Source organism: Cebus imitator, unplaced genomic scaffold (genome assembly GCF_001604975.1).
Source record: "Cebus imitator isolate Cc_AM_T3 unplaced genomic scaffold, Cebus_imitator-1.0 Scaffold114, whole genome shotgun sequence".
In the NCBI taxonomy this organism is placed as follows: domain Eukaryota; kingdom Metazoa; phylum Chordata; class Mammalia; order Primates; family Cebidae; genus Cebus; species Cebus imitator.
This window is the reverse complement of record NW_016107429.1, coordinates 3,993,390-4,010,950: the sequence shown is the minus strand read 5'-3', so window position 1 is coordinate 4,010,950 and position 17,561 is coordinate 3,993,390. Positions and strand designations below refer to the sequence as shown.

General features: G+C 37.5%; 1 protein-coding gene across 2 annotated transcripts in view; it reads right to left on the bottom strand.

Annotated features, from left to right (window-relative positions):
• DIAPH3 (diaphanous related formin 3) overlaps positions 1–17,561 on the bottom strand; it is a 503,028-nt gene that overhangs the window by 341,312 nt on the left and 144,155 nt on the right. For both annotated transcript variants that reach the window (XM_017538779.2, XM_017538781.2), the window contains 2 exons: positions 4,867–4,941; positions 4,709–4,778 (listed from right to left, as the gene is read on the bottom strand). In XM_017538779.2, the coding sequence (XP_017394268.1) occupies positions 4,709–4,778; positions 4,867–4,941 (145 nt within the window). The remainder of the gene's footprint in view (positions 1–4,708; positions 4,779–4,866; positions 4,942–17,561) is intronic.

Here is a 17,561-nt window from a genome sequence, read left to right as displayed (position 1 = left end):
AAAAAAAAAAAAAAAAAAAAAAAAAAAAAAAAAAAAAAAAAAAAAGGAAAGGAAAAAAAAAAGTTCATAAGGGTATTCACTTTATGTCAAGAACCACAAAACTAAACCAAATAAAGATAACTCCTCAAAGGTGATTTTACAGCAATACAGCTAATAATTATTAAGGCAGGTTAAGTAGCCAAATGGAGAAAGAGAGAAGCAGTAAGAAATACGGGGTTTGCGAACAGAAATATATGAAACAAACAGCCAGATAATGAACCAGACACTGAGGCTATGAAAATCTTTTTCCTGGGAAGGACGGTTGGTAAGATATATATTACCATAAGCAAACACACAGATCAGTACTGTCCAAGAGAAAAATAATGTAAACCACATGAGTAATTTTAAAATTTCAAGTAAGCAAAACTACTTTCAATAAAATTTATCCAGTGTTTCCAAAATGTTATCATTTCAACATATAACCAATATAAAACATTTATTGATGACATTTCACTTATTTTCTTCCTAAATATTTGAAATCCAGTGTGTATTTTACACTGTAGCACATCTCAATTCAGACTAGCCACATTTCAAATCCTCAGAAGCCACATGTAGCTACCATATTACAAAATACAAGCCTAGATATTAGCACTTAGTTCACAAATGGGCAAAAACTGAAGGATGATTTGGGCAGACACCAGGTAGAAACTGCCATAATGGGCACAGGTATTTATTATACATATGGTATTTATTATCAGGAAATATTAGTGGTATTTATTATCAGGAAAACAATGCAGTTGTAAACTCTTCTATAAATGAGATGACTGGATTTAGGATAAAGTTTATTTACTACTGCCAGGATGTCAAATCCAATTAGAAGATAAGAAGTTATGTTAATGGCATATCTATGAAAGACAATTGTCAAAATACAGAGGATGAATAGAAACAATAAAACAGAGGATGCGTCTCAGAGGATCCTACTAAAGCATGAGAAATTGACTAATCAGAGTTACTACCAAACACTAAAAAAGGGTCTTAGTCCCAATTACAGGCCTATGACCTAAATTCAAAATTGGCACTACATGTAAGCATCAAAGTTGAATCTATAAGCAGCTTAGAACCAATTACTTTGATTGTTATAAAATCCTATTTATAACTCTCCTATCTTGTATGTGGCCATTTATGCAAAGAAACCTTGTACTGTGCTGAAATATCACATTTATTTTAAGCCACTACCTAAGAAACACGGGAACAATGGAGAAAGTACAAGGAAAGGCCAAGGGCCCCAGATTATGAATTTTGGAGAGATTAATTGGTCTTGTTAGTGACAGGGAAAAGTTTACAATGAGACTGCTAAACGGTCAGGAAATACTTTTATGATACCCTAGGCTATTACAAAATTTGATAAAGAATGAAAAGGCAGGCAGAGGACCAAAAACTAATCATTTGATAATCATTCCAGGGAATTTTCAGGTTTATAAAGTACCTCTTAGATTCAATTCAGAAAGTCAGTCAACGATTACCAGGTACAGAAGAGTTGGCTCTGTACTAATAAACCTGGGAATTGAGTAAAGCTTGCCTGTAGCATTTCCCCTTCATTTCCCATCCACCTGGCTATCCTTAGCTAACACCTGCCCTTCTAGAATCAGAATCCTATGACTCCTCGAACCACCCAAGGTTACACATGCTGATTTCCTTCAAGCGATACTACCTACCTTATCTGTCAAGCCCTCTGGCCCTAAACCGTCATGTATGAAAGGTGAAATGTTAGAATATTCTGATTTCACAGGTTTAACCATCATCCTGTAACCCCCAAAAGTCCATCACAGGCAACATCTTCTGATTTTGGCAACGCAAAATTGTGTCATACTCATTTTAAGACTGGAATGAGGCCAGATTACTACTCTCCAATATCTATAACTAAATACAGAATTGCTACTTATATAAAATTAGTCTCAATTATTTAAAAAACACAGCAAAACAAAACACAAACTGTTGACTCTGTGTGAGAAGCAGTCAACTTACCAGTGGTAGGATTAAAGTGTATTTAATGAGGGCTATGTTAGGTTAAAGAGGCATGACAAATTTTGAAAGGTCTTAGGATCTATCTTTCCTGAATGTCAAGCACCCACTTCAGATAATATGATAACTGGCCTGTTCTTAACAGAGGATCAATGCCAGGTTCCGATTGCATTCCATATGAGGCCTATTATTAGCCAACAGACGGAATTTCAGGCCACTGAAGATGATGTTTTAAGTAGAGGAAAGTTAATGCCCTAAATCCTCATATAGGATGATCAACAACTGGACCCAGTGGTGCATGACTACTGGTGCTGGGCATCCACCCACAGTGAGTTAATCCCAGTAGCAGAGATAATGTGAGTAAAGGAGCTGCCTTCAGGAGCAAAGCACCCTCACCTTAGGTGTACTCCTCAAAGCAACACACACAAAGTTAACTGACCAAATGGAAGCCTCTGTTCTTACCTTTCAATTTGAATAGACTAACTTTTTTCATCCTTATCATCTTTTATTTTCTTCCACCTAGGTAATTAAAATTCTCTTCCATTTAGAAAAATAAGCTTAGTCCAATTTAATGTTATAAGAAATTCCCTTTCATGTAATGTTATCAAATTTGCTCATTAATTATATAATTAATTACTAGTATCAAAGAAGGCACCACATTATTTTCTTTTAAAACTTATATTTTCATCATTCAATGAATGCTACTAAAGACTGTATAAGTGAAGTTTAACAAATTTTGTACTGATAGACGTGTGATCAAATAAAGATTAAGAAAACCATTAACCAATCTTGAAGAGAAAAAAACTTAAATATTGCTAGATTTAGAGTTCAGACATTATAATACTAAGTACCAATAACTTAAATTAACTTTTTATTCTTAATAGCACAGATAACAGCACCAAATACAAATGGGAATAATTTATAGCTCCGCATGTATAAACCAAAAGCAACAAAAATCTCTTAAGAAAATAACAGTATATCAATTACAAAATTAATAAAGTTCACTTTTCCTGCGATTCATTGACACAAAGTGAGAATATTATCTTCTATTTACCACCTTACTTTAACCATGATATTCTTCTAGAATTCAGATTACAATCCAAATGTTCCTTTGGTTTAAAAAAAAGTTCCTAGTTTTTTTTCTATTTTCAGCCTTCCCATCACTAATAAAATTTCCAATTTCTATATTCTCACTTTAGAAAGGGCTTCCTAAACCAGTTCTATGTGCTTAGTGAATCAGCAACTTGATTCTTTTATTAATTTACTCTTAAAACAGACATGTAAAAAGCTACCTTATATATCTAACATCTTATTTTCAAAGAACCATGAATTCAGCATAGAAAAGAGTTGTGATTCCTACAACATATATTTTCTTTGAAAATAATACCTGATTAGAGGAGGCAGGGAAGAAAAAAATATTTCACCAGTTAAAAATGGAAAGCTTAGCTCCAGAAAAGTGCTTAAAAATACATAGTTTAATAAGACAAAAATAATTAGAAAATATAAATATTTGCTAATACATTTAGTAACCTTATAAAAGTTTATTTTTAATTGAGAATATGGCAAATTATAAATTAAAATTAATCCGAAATATACAGATGGTTTTGCTATAAAACAAAAATCATCATACCACCAGAGGTAAAATTTCCTCCCCTGCTGTCTAACAGCAACTTAAACACATATCATTACTTCACACATCATAAGGTAGATGTGTTTAGATGCTGGAGCTAAAGAAATGGCATAGGATAATGCTAATTTCTGCAGTTAATGGTATAAAAGCAAAACAGAAACATTGCTAGATAAAACTAAAATCTAACTTCAGTAAAGAGCTTAAAAATTCCTCTTTTTTTCTAACCTCAAACTCCTGGGCTCAAGCCACCCTCCCAACTCAGCCTCCTGAGTAGCTGGGACTACCCGCATGTGCCACCATACCCAGCTATTTGTTTTATTTTTTGTAGAGATGGGGGTCTCACTACGTTGCTCAGGCTGGTCTCAAACTCCTAGCTTCAAACAAACCTCCTGCCTCCACATCCCGAAGTGCTAAGATTATAGGTGACAGCCACAAGCAGGTTTCTCCCTTCTAATGTAACCTCTTTATGCAAATTCCTCCATATTACGTTTGTTCTCGATGTTACTTGGGTTAAGCATCATTGCTCCATTTCTGAGACCTGCTTATATCTGTTTACATTAATTTCATTGTAGATTTTAAATTCCTAGAATATAAGAAATCTTCCCAACTTGAACCTTTGGTAGTAAGTATTATTGCAGCTCACATTTAATAATCACAATCTTACAGCTGACTCATGGCATACTTTTGAGAGTCGAGAGAGAGGAAATGAGGGGAGGAAGAAAAGAGGAAGAGAAGGACAAAAACATCAAAGAAAGGGTGGGAGAGGAAGAGAAAAAAAGAAAGAAGATGGGGTGAGGGATGGGGGGAGGGGGTGGGGGTGGGCAGGGTTGAGGGGGAGGAAAGAGTCCGGAGAGATAATTAGCCTATACATGAGGAGTTCAGCACCAGAAGAGGATTCATTTATTCTCAAGTTTCTCCTATTGCAAGACAGTTGAAACTAGAATTCAATAAAATTCTATTATTTTTCCATCATGTACTGAAAAATACATCAGAACAATATATCATCACTTCACTGCAACTGAAAATCATATATTACAAAATTGGTGATGGACAAATACTAATTACCTATGTACATACCTGTGTATTCATCAGGGCTTTTAGACACTGTATGACTTTATGTTGATTTTTCTTTACAATTTTTTCTTGGCTGTATTGACATAAAAAATAGAAGCGTCAGAATTATAATTGGACATACAAATAACGCTTACTTTAAAATAATTATTAGCAATACTTACATTTTTCCACTAATCAGTTTTTCCAAAATGTCTAGTAATAATCCAAGCCCCACATGTCCAAAGCTTTCCATCCAACTGAAAAAGAATAAAGGATAGTTACACATTGTCAGTAATGCAGCTTATGTTATCAGGATAATGTTATATACCCACAAGTATTTTATATTTGCTATATTCATAATCATAACTAAAACATAAGAATAACACCACATATAAAAATTATTCATGATTCACAATCTTAGTTTCGAAAGAACCAAGGATGGGATATACCAATAGTGTGCTGAACTCAGCTTGCACAAGCTCGTAAGAGTAGACTGTGGTCATCTCTTCCATACTTCATGTCCAGGGACATCATGTGGGTAGCTTGAAATCAGCCACAGTTAAAGTATTCACACCATAGAAACTGGCAAATGATACCAGTCAGAGCTTCCCCCACCCAGAGCTGGCTCTAAACATTTACCAGCACACCACTAATTATAGCCAATTTTGGGCTATGTCAAAGAACACAAATTATGCAAGCGAGTAAAGATCTATGGAGGAAAGATGTAGATGAACATAAAGAAAAATGTTGATGGCAAAAATTAATCAAAACAATGAAAAAGAGGTACTTTAGCAGAATTTCCCCAAACACTTAACTACATCCCAATATATGTTAAGAATTTCCTAAGTTTCAAAGTTCAGTTGCTTAAAAATAAAATAAATTAAAAAACTGCATCACAGGTTTTTAAATGAGTACGTCAATCTTCACCAAACCAAACCTGTCCCATAAACTCACTGACCCAATCAGAAGCCTTTACATAATTAGAACATTACTGTCACTAGACAATAGCTTGCCTTGATTACAGGGAAACTACCTTAGTAGAAATGAATACCTTTTTTCAGTGGACATTTGGAAACCTAGGCCAATAAATAATACAATGACAATAATCTGTCACCAAAAGAATGGAGAAAAGAAAAGATATGCTTGTGTATATTTATTTGTATACATGTGCTTATATATGTGATTTTATATACGTGTATGTATAGCATTTAAACAATAAGACATTAAAAACAAAATTTCAGCCAAGTGCAGTGGCTCGTGCCTGGAATTCCGACACTTTGAGAGGCAGAGGGTGAGTGGATCACCTGAGGTCAGAAGTTCCAGACCGGACTGACCAACATGGCGAAACCCCATCTCTACTAAAAATACAAAATTAGCCAAGTGTGGTGGCACATGCCTCAGGCAGCTGAAGCAGAAGAACCACTTGAACCTGGGAGGTGGGGGCTGCAGTGAGCNAGGAGGCTGGAGCAGGAGAATTGCCTGAACCCGGGAGGCGGAGGTTGCCGGGAGGCGGAGGTTGCGGTGAGCCGAGATCGCGCCATTGCACTCCAGCCTGGGTAACAAGAGCGAAACTCTGTCTCAAAAAAAAAAAAAAAAGTATTGGAAACTACATGGCAGGATCCAACGAGATAGAGCCCTGGTGTCACCCTATGGCAGGATCTGGTCAGATCACTCCTCGCAGCATCACCCTGTTGTAAGGTTCAGTCAGATCCCGCCTCCTTACCTTATGCCTATAAAACCTGACCCAGCTCCCAGCCTGGAGAGGCACTGCTTTGGGAGCTATCCCCAGTGTTTTCCTTCCTTGTTGCAAGGAAGAAAATCCCCTTGCTAAATCCTCCTTGGTTGTGGTCATTGGGCTATTACTTGCCAAGCAACCAAACTCACCCTTTGTGGGGGTAACAGCTGGATTGGAGGTAGGGAGTGAAATGGACCATTGGTCCAATTGAGAGATGACAAAGGCCTTCACTAATGCAATAGCTATAGAGTCTTTGTTATTGTTGTTTTGTTTTTCTTTTTAAGGGGGATCTTGTTATGATGCCCAGGCTGATCTCAAGCTGTCCTCCCTCCTTGGCCTCTAAAAGCGCTGGGATTACAGGCGTGAGCCACCATGCCCATCCTGGGTCTTATGTTTTAAGTATAGAGGAGTATATGGAGAAAATACTACCACTCAGTTGCCCCCTCACTGCAAATCAAATAAAATAATGGCTACACAAGTTAGAAAATTATTATTACATTTTTAATGTGTAAATTGACTTCTGATTCACATTACCCCTTCTGATTCATTTCTGATGGCCTGTCCTATTCAGAAAATAATTGTGAAGACATAAATGGTTATATTTTAAAGTATTAAGAATGGCATCGCCAGGCAAGGTGGTGCACACCTATAATCCCGGCACTTTGGGAGGCCGAGGTGATATGGGACCGGGGGCAGGGAAGTGCTGGGTAGAGAAAGGTGGGATCCCTGACAAGGGCTACACCCTCAAGCCTGTGCCTACAGACCTAAGAGAAAATAGGCACTTCTGTTTTCATGCCCAAATGTTGAATTTCCCAAGACCACTCTGGCCCACCATGCCCCTATCCTGTGCACATAAAAACCCAAGACCATAGCAGGCACACACACAAGGGGCTGGATGCAAGAGGAGCAGAGGAACACACCGACAGACACCAGCAGACACTGACAGGCCATCGACAATAGGACAACGTGGAATTCGGTCAGGGGTGGTCGGAGGAGAGCCCAGCCACAAGGTGGCCCAACTCCAGGGGAAGACCACGTTCCCACTCCAACCTCCCTCTGGCTCCCCATCCGTCTCACTGAGAGCTACTCCCACCACTCAATAAAACCTTGCACCCATCCTCCAAGCCCACATGTGATCTGATCTTTCCAGTACACTCGGGCAAGAACCCCAGTTACAGAAAACCCTCTGTCCTTGTGAGAAGGTGGAGGGTCTAATTGAGCTGCTTAACACAAGCCACCTGTGAACAGCAAAACTGAAAGGGCACACTGTAACACATGCCCACTGGGACCTCCGGAGCTGCAAACACTCAACACCAGACGCTGCTGTGGGGTCGGAGTCCAGAAACACTCTGGAGGACCTGCCCATCTACATGCTCCCCCTGGGAGTTTGAGCAGCCAGGCACTGAAGGGAGCCACATCCCTGTCGTATGCCCTGTGAGGGGGATAAGGGAACTCCTCCAGTTTCAGAGGCAGGCAGATTGCTTGAGCCCAGGAGTTTGAGACTAGCCTGGGCAACATCCTATCAGTATCGAAAATACAAAAATTTAGCCAGGCATGGTGGTGTGTAACTGTGGTCCCAGCTACTCAGGAGGCTGAGGTGGGAAAAACACCTGAGCCTGGCAGGGGAGGTGGGGGTGGTCCAGGCTGCAGTGAGCCTTGATCTCACCACTGCACTCCAGCCTGCACCATAGAGAGAAAACCCATCTCAAAAAAAAAAAAAAAAAAAAAAAAAAGAAAGAAAAAGATTTTAAGGAATCCAAAACAGGGCATTATAAAGAATAAAAACAAGCTTAAGTCATATATCAGAAAATATATCATTTTCTTTCTTAAGATACAATATAGCATTTCTAGTGAAAACAAGAGAATAAAAACCAAAGGTGACATATTTATCTAAAAAATACAAATATTGTTTAAAATCCAGCTTCTTCATTTGCACATTTCTGTGAACACAACTTGACACCCATCCATTTTCAGAATTTCTGATTTTAAAACAAATGAAAACTGCCATTTAGATCAGCAATCTCTTGTCAGACAAATTTTATGCATCTCTTTTCAGTGAAAGCCACGAAATAACTAATTTTTTAAATGCACTTGAAACGGAAAGATACTCTCCTGTAAAGACTGAAGATTGCCATTATAGTTAAGGTGAGGAAAAAGTTAAAGCGAGGTTGCTGTTTTCAAATCAGGATGCTACTTCAAATGTGAAGAGTTTACTCGCTACTATCAGCAACAGACAGATTACCTGTAGGCATTTAAAATCCTGTTTCCATGTTTCATGAAAACATCTATAGCATCTCACTTAACTGTTTGCCTTGCTGACACCCTATTCAGAATTTATTCCTATTTCACATGTAGCAGGGAAGTGAGGAGTAATCTGAGACTTTTACTTGGGCTGACATTGAGATGCATGGAGAGAGAGACTGTTCACAAGGCCCTCCTCTTTAATACTTCACAGTGGGGCTTTCATATTTTGTTTGAAGTACATTTTCAACAATCTTCATATTCAAAAGTATATCCACAAAGATATTCTAAAGCTAATATAAATGGTTTCAGATTATTCATATTGCTATTACCTTCAATCATTGTGAAGAATAAAATCACTGTTCATCAAACTGCCTTACACCAAAATACACAAAGGAATTTTAAATCATGTTAATATAACAAAAAGACTTTGTTACACTAATGCTTATATCATGACCCACTATAAATTTAGGAAACACAAATCCATGTAAATCAGTAGGTTCTCTACATAATTAATAATTTTAAAAAGCTATTTAAAATTCATCACCCTTAACAAAATTAAATCTAGAATTATGAGACTCAGTCTCAAGTCAACTATTTCTAGACCCACTATATAACTCTCTTCTAAACTACAGAATATGAACTATTCAAATAATATTTATATGCGCTCACATATTTTACATATAAATTCTCTATAAAACAAAACTTATTAAAGTTGCATGTAAAGAGGCATTAAACCAAATCACTTCATCTACTACATTCTTTTAATCATTGTCGGAATTTCTCAACAAGAATGAAATCAGAGAAGTGGGCAATGGCCTTCTGAAAACTAGGTTACACATTTTATTTCATAAAGCATGTCAAAAACAAGAAAAGTGGGACAGGGTATAGGGAAAGAAAACTGAGACACTTGATAACCAAAGAAACATATAAAAATTAAAAGAAAGCTACCAAAAGTACTTATTAAAAAGATTAAAAATTAAATACGCATAAAACATCTCCCTGTTTTCTTAAAAATTTGCAGTCAACATACTGTTGTATTAACAGGTTGTCACTCACAAAGCAATAATATCAAGTGTTTCACCTTCACCCATACTATTTTCAGTAATATTATTTTTAAGGATAGGGATACAAATATCACTTCCTATCTCCACCAGAGAAGATGTTCAAGATAAAAAGTGATATTGAGTAGGTAGGTCTGTGGTCTTGACAGAGGTTTATTGAGATCCATAATTTTCTACAAAAGTGGAAAATTTCTCATCATCAGTGTAAGAAGCAACCTGGAAAGAAATTATCAACTGATCTATAAATGATCAATCTCTAGGAACTAAAATTTGCACTATTTGTTCTGTGCCTGTCAGCACAGTACCATCAGGCATTATGTGGTTTAACGATAAACTGCATTCCTGGATAAATAAGCACATGTTTCTTCTTCATGAACAGAAATGACACAGAGATCAATATGACATTTGTATCAAAAAAAAAAAACTGCTTTACAACAGCAACTGTAGTGTGCTAAATACTAATTTAACACAAAATCTACCTCTTAAAATTCTGTAACAGGAAATATCAAACTCTTCTAATTGCCTCAAGGAAAACTTCTATTACCATTTAGCACTTCCTAGTAGGGGTCTGAATATATGAGAAAAGAAGAGATGAAGAGGTAATAAAACTTAATAAAAATTTAAACACACACACACACACACACGCAGAGGAAGAGGGAGAACAAGGTCCCAGAATTACAATGTTTAATCCACCTTTAAATGTTCAAAAGGAGCTTAGGCTTTGAATTTCAGTTACTACTTCCAGAAACACAGGATGAAACTGAAAGTGTATAAAGCGGTTTCTGACATGTTGTTGGCTTTAGGAAGCAAATACAGTCAGTCACCTCATTGAGCAATAGAGGCAACAATCAGGTCTCAGACTTACCTCCTGGCCAAAAGGAATAAAGCACTCTCAAGTATGTTTCCCAAAGGCTGACCCTCCTACCCTTCCTTTGTTTTGTTTCAAGTTACTACCTTTCTTCCCAGATGTGCTCTTAGGAAGGGAAAGACAAATGCATCATAAATTATAATGTAATTAATCTTGGAATTATTATCCTATGATCTGAAATAAACATACCAGATCATAAGAGCAATTTTACCTGATGCATACTCACTGAGTATAGGGACCGTTTCTTATTTATCCTAATTATTCTACCATGGGATAGACTGAGCACTCAATAAATCATTTTAAAATGAATCTAAGCCCCCTTCTATTGTTACATATAAGAGGTTATAGTCACTTAGAAATAATACCTAGGTCTGCTGATAACCAGGCTTGTGGCCTTTACATATACAGAAACAAAGAGATGACAGGTCTCCACACCATTACTGAAACTCTCAACCTTCAAGCTAGAAACTTCAGTTGTGATTTCTGAACTGTTACTTACCCATACTGAACCAAAGATGATAAAATCAAAGACAGAGTCTCACTCTGTCACCCAGGCTGCAGTACAGTGGCACAATCATGCCCCATTGCCACCTCAATCTCCTGGGCTCAAGCGATCCTCCTGCCTTAGCCTTCCTAGTAACTAGGACTATAAGCATGTGCCACTACATTCAGCTTATTTTAGTTTTTGTTGAGATAGAGTCTCGCTATGTTGCCCAGACCAGTCCAAACTCCTGGCCTCAAGCAAATCCTCCCACTTTAGTTTCCAAAAGTGCTGGGATTACAGGTGTAAGCCACTATGCCCAGCCAAGTCAGCCTTTATTAAGGGTACACTGTGTTCTTGATACAGCACTAAGTTTCAGAAATACAAAACTGAATAAAATGTTCTCTGCCCTTGAAAAGATCACAGACTAGTGGTTGAAACAAATGTTGAACAAAATTATTTTCATAATGTAATAAATGCTATAATCATGGTGCTCTGGGAACAGGAATACAATATTGACCTCCCTTGGGAACTTCAAAGCATCTGCTGTCTGACCTGAGTTTTTCTAAGCAGTAGGGCATACACACAAAAACATTAAACATAAAAGAAATGGCCTCTGCTGAGCACCACAGGAAGCTGTATCAGAGATAAAACCAAACAAGAAAGGGTTTGATCTTGAAAAACCATATATATAATGCCATAGGCAATGGGTGGATGTAAAAGGATTAGACATGTGTAATAAAGAGAGTAATCCTACACCTGCCCACCAAAAGATCTGCACATGTTAAACCCAGAACCTAAGAATATATTACTCCATGTAGCAAAGGAAAGATTCAGGTTGCAGATGGAATTAAGGTTGCTAATCAGATGATTTTAAAATACAAAGAGTACCCTAGTTTATCCAGGTGGTTCCAATCTTATCAAATAATTCTTAATTTCCCAGCTTGGTTAGAGAGATGAGATGAAAGAAAGAGAGTCAAAGGATAAAAAGGGACAGGCACCATGGCTCACACCTGTAATCCCATTGTTTGGGAGGCTGAGGTAGGTGGATCACTTGAGGCCAGGAGTTGGAGATCAGCCTAGCCAACATGGAGAAAGCCCATCTCTAATAAAAATACAAAATTAGCCGGGAGTGGTGGTGGGTGCCTATAATCCCAGCTACTTGGGAGGCTGAGGCAGGAGAATTCTTTGAGCCCAGAAGGCAGAGGCTACAGTAAGCCAAGATGGCACCACTTCACTCCAGACTGGGCAACAGAGCAAGGCTCTGCCTCACAACAACAGCAACAACAACAACAACAACAACAACAAAGCATAAAAAGGACTCAACTCGCCTCTACTGGTTTTGAAAATAAAGGAAGCCAAAGAAAATCCAAGAAATGTCGTTGCAGTGAAACACCTGGGAATGGCCCTCAACTGACAGCTAGAAAAGAAATAAGAATCTTAATCCCACAACCACAAGAAATAGGGTTCTGCCAATAACCCAAATGGACAAGCAAATTGAGTTGAGTCTCTTATTCATAAACACTAGATATCTCTATTTATTTGGATCTGCTTTAACTTCTTTCATCATTATTTTATAGTTTTCAGCATAAAAGTCCTATCTGTAAGTCATAAGAAGTACAATTATTTTTTGAGCAATTATGAATGGTATTGTTTTTAATTTCATTTTCCTCAAGTTCATTGCTACTACATAGAAATAAAATTTTATATTGTTATCTTGCATCTTGAAACCTTGCTGAACTCAGTGATAAGTTCTAGGAGTTTTTGGTAGATTTCTTGAGATTCTGTATGTACCTGATGCATATTCATTGAGTATAAGAACCATTTCTCATTTATGCTATTTATTCTAGCATGGGATAGAATGAGCACTCAATAAATCATTTTAAAATGAAACTAAGCCCCCTTCTATTGTTACATATAAGAGGTTATAGTCACTTAGAAATAATGTCTAGGTCTGCTGATCACCAGGCTTGTGGCCTTTATATTTACAGAAACAAACACAAAGAGATGACAGGTCTCCACACCATTACTGAAACTGTCTCAACCTTCATACTGAACCAAATGTCATCTGCAAATAGCGATAGTTTTCTTTCTACCTTTCTGAGCCGTACGCCTTTATTTCCTTTTCTTGCTTCAGTGTTCTACCTAGAACTTCTCCATGGTGTAAAATAAAAGTCCTGAGAACAGGCATCCTTGTCTTCTTCTCAACCTATCTTAGAGGGAAAGCATTTGGTCTTTCATCACAAAATAGAATATTAACTATAGGATTTTCATAGATCTCTTTACTAAGTTGAGAAAGTTCCTCTCTGTATTAGTTTCCTAGGGCTGCAGCAACGAAGTACCAAAAAATGAGTAGTTTAAAACAGATCTTGTAATAAATAGATCTTGTAGTTCTGGAAGCTAGGTGTTCAAAATCAAAGTGTAAGCAGGGCTACTGCCAGGGACTCTGGGTGGAATCCTTCACTGCCTCTTCCTAGCTTCTGAAGGAAGTTGCCAATCCTTCCAGTCATCACAAGACTCTCTCTGTATCTCTGCTTTTTTAGGATACAAGTCATATGGGATCAAGAATTTACCCTACTCCCTTATGACTTCATCTTAATTACACTGCAATGACTCTGCTTCCAAAAGAGGCCACATTCTGCAGAAAAACTGTTAAGAACTTAAACATATCTTTCTATGGGACACAAGTAAACTCCCCCTCTATTCCTATTTTTCTAAGAGTTTTTATTATGAGCAAGTGTTGAATTTTGTCAAATGCTCTTTCCAAATCAATTCATATGATCAAGTGACTTCCTCTTTTGCTTCTCAATATAATGCATTATATAAGAATTTTTGTACCTATATTCATGATGAACATTGGTCCATAAGTGTGAAGGATTTTTGGTTTTGTTTGTTCTATCTTGATACTGTATTGGTCTGGTTTTGCTATCAGGTAATTCAAGTCTCATTAAAAAAAATTAATTGCTCTCTTCTCTGCTATTTCTGGAAGAGGCTATGGCAAATTGGCATTCCTCTTTAAGTTTGTGATAAAATTCTGCATTGAAATCACCCATACCTGAAGATCTTTTACAGGAGGGTTAAAGCAGAAATTTAATTCTCTTAATAGTGAGAGGACCATCCAAATTATCTATTTCCTAATGGGTGTGTTGTAGTAGTTTGTTTTTTTCGAAGAACTGATCTATTTCATCTAACTTATTGAAACGTGTATTTAAAGTTGTTCAGATTATTCCCTTATTACCCTGTTGACGTATTGGTAACATCTGTTGTTTAATTTATGCAATTGGCAATTTGGGCACAGCTTTCAAGATGTTTTTAATCTATCTTTGGTTTCCAGATTTTTTGTTTGTTTGACACAGAGTCGCACTCTGTCTTCCAAACTGGAAGGCAGTGATGCATTCTCAGCTCACTGCAATCTCTGCCTCCTGGGTTCAAGCAATTATACTGCCTCAGCCTTCCAAGTAGCTGGGACTACAAGCACGTGCCACCATACCTGGCTGATTTTTATATTTTTAGTAGAGCCAGGATTTCACCATCTTGGCCTGGCTAGTCTCGAACTCCTGACCTCAAGTCATCCAGCCACCTCAGCCTCCCAAAGTGCTAGCCTCGTTCTCAGAAATTTGAGTATGATACATGTGTGTGTGAATTTCTTTGAGTTTACCCTGTTTGTGATTCATTCAGTTTTCGTAGGTTTATGTCTTGCCAAATTTGGGAACTATTCGGACTTTTTTTTTTTTTTTTGAGACAGTCTCGCTCTATCACCCAGGCTGGAGTGCAATGATGCAATCTTGGCTCACTGCAACCTCCACCTTCCGGGTTCTAAGCAATTCTCCTGCCTTAGCCTCCCAAGTAGCTGGGATTACAGGCATGTGCCACCACGCCTGGCTAATGTTTCATTTTTAGTAGAGACAGGGTTTCACCATGTTGGCCAGGCTGGTCTCAAACTCCTGACCTCAGGTGATCTACCCTATCTACCCACCACTGCCTACCAAAGTGTTGGGATTACAGGCATGAGCCACAGTGCCCGGCCTATTCCGCCATTATTTCTTCATGTACTTTATCCTGTCCTCTTCTCTCAAGACTACAATGACAAGAATGTTAGATCTTTTGTTATAGACCTACAAGTCCCTGAGACTCTGTATGTTATTTTTTTCCTGGTTGTCCAGATTGTGTACTTTCTATCATTCTATAGTCCAGTTAACTAATTCTCTCCTTTCAGCCTCATGTTTTGCTCTTGAGGCCCTCCAGCAAGCTTTTTGTTTCAATTATTGTATTCTTCACTTCCAAGATTTCCATTTGGTTCTTTAAAAGAAAAAATAAAGTTTCCGCTATTTCTTTGCTGAGACTTTCTACTTTTTTTCTTTTGTTTCTGCACATTCCTATTTGCCCATTTTAACACTTTTATGATGGCTGCTTTTTAAAAGATTCTTGCCAGATAATTCTACCATCTCTGTCATATCAGTGTTGTCACCTATTTTCTTTTTTCATTGAGTTTGGGATTTTCCTGCTTCTTGGTATGACATATTTTTAATACAGAAGCCTGAAAATTTGGATATCATGTTATAAGACTCCAAATCTTATATAAACCTCTTATTTCAGTAAGCTTTCTGTGACATAGCTCCAGTGGAAGAAGAGAAAGCACCACCTCATCACTGCCAGGTGGTAACAGAAGTCCAAGAGAGATTCTTTGTTACCACTTGACATGTATGAAAATCTGGGCACTCCCTGATGGAGAAAAGGACTGCCTCATTATGGCCACCATGTAACCTACAATAGCACCATGGAAGGGGGATGTGGACATCTGTTATTACTGGTGATGGTGAAAGCCCAGACTCTACTGGCCTTTTTGAACACAATGCCAGTCAGGAGGAGGAAGAATACCTCATTACTGCCATCTGTGGGTAGAAATCCAGACTACCCACTTTGCTTTTTGATGGTGTGGATAGGGATAGGGCCACAGATCTTTTTCCGCGATATTTAACAGACACAGAGTAGTTATTGTCAATGTTTTCTGTCTTGCTTGCTGTCATTTTTGTGGTCCTTTGGTTTAAGAGAGAGGCTTTTGTTGGGACTTCTTCTGTGCCCCCTGTCATTTCTGGGTTGCTGACTTCTTCACCTCCAAATCTGACTAAAAGGCAGAAAGACAACCCAGCAAACTCACTGCCAAATTGTTCCTTAAGTCCCAAGGTTACGAGCCTATCTTCTTATATCAGTTTCACATATAATGTCCAATATTTCTAGTTGTGCTTAGCAAAAGAAACAGGAAAAAATAGATTTAGTCTATCCTTCAAACACAAGTCTGAAATATCCACTGTTAAGAGTGTGAGAACAGGCAGAAGTTCCCACCAAGAAAATTTTAAAAAGGCAGTGACAGTGGTAAGAGGAGAACCAAGTAAATCTGACAAAACAAATCCAAAGGAAAGAGAAAGTTTCAAAAGAGAGAAGAGTCAAGAGTCAAGTGCTGAAATAAGGTCAAATAAAATAAGAGATAAAAAGAACTAGAAATAAATGAATTCAAGAGCAGTTTATAAATAATTCTGTGGAAGTGAAATCCTGATTGCAAAACAATTAAAGGAGAAAGGGGGTAGTAAGAACAAAGAAAAAAACATAATTTGGGACTAAAGAGTTGATGGAAGAAATTTGAAGGACAACTGACATGAGAACAATAAAAAAATACTGTGTGTGCAGTAACCGCTATTACAAAAATAAGCAGAGAATATCAGAGGAGCAATGAAGATGGCTACCTAACTTAGCTAGGTCCTAGGAACAAAACCCAACTTAAAGAAAAAACTATACCTACAATCTTGAAGTGGAATGATGCTCATATATCTTAAGTTTTAAAAGCAGAAATGGTATACAGCATTTTATATCATACAAAAATGTTTTTGTTCACATATAAGAAATGTATATACATATGTGTAGCTACACAAACACATTCTTAATTATCTTCCACCTAGTCAGCTAATTCAAGGCCTGCATTCTACTTTCTTATATATCCCTACACACTGCTCCCACCAGAACCAGTTGGGTTTCTCTTCAAATCCATTCTTGACAGTTGTACTTACTACTGTATTTAATTAACATGATACAAACAGGTTACACGTAATTGGGAAAGAGGTACTTCTATGAAAACTAAGCCTAATGTTTTGGAAAGCTGAAAATACATTACTTTTTTAAACTGCAATAAAAGTAAATGTGGGCACAACAATATATTAAAGGGAAATCATAGTACCAAAAAGATTTGTTTTTTGAGACGGATCTCGCATTGTGACCCAGGCTGTAGTGTAGTGGCATGATCTCAGCTCACTGCAATCTCTGTCTCCTGGGTTCAAGCAATTCTCCTGGCTCAGCCTCCCGAGTAGCTGGGACTACAGGTGTGCGCCACCACGCACAGCTAATTTTTATTTTTTTGTATTTGTTTATATCTGAGACCTATAATTTTTTTCCATTCTGAAAAACTGAGACATGATTTTTTTCAAACTTTGCTTCTA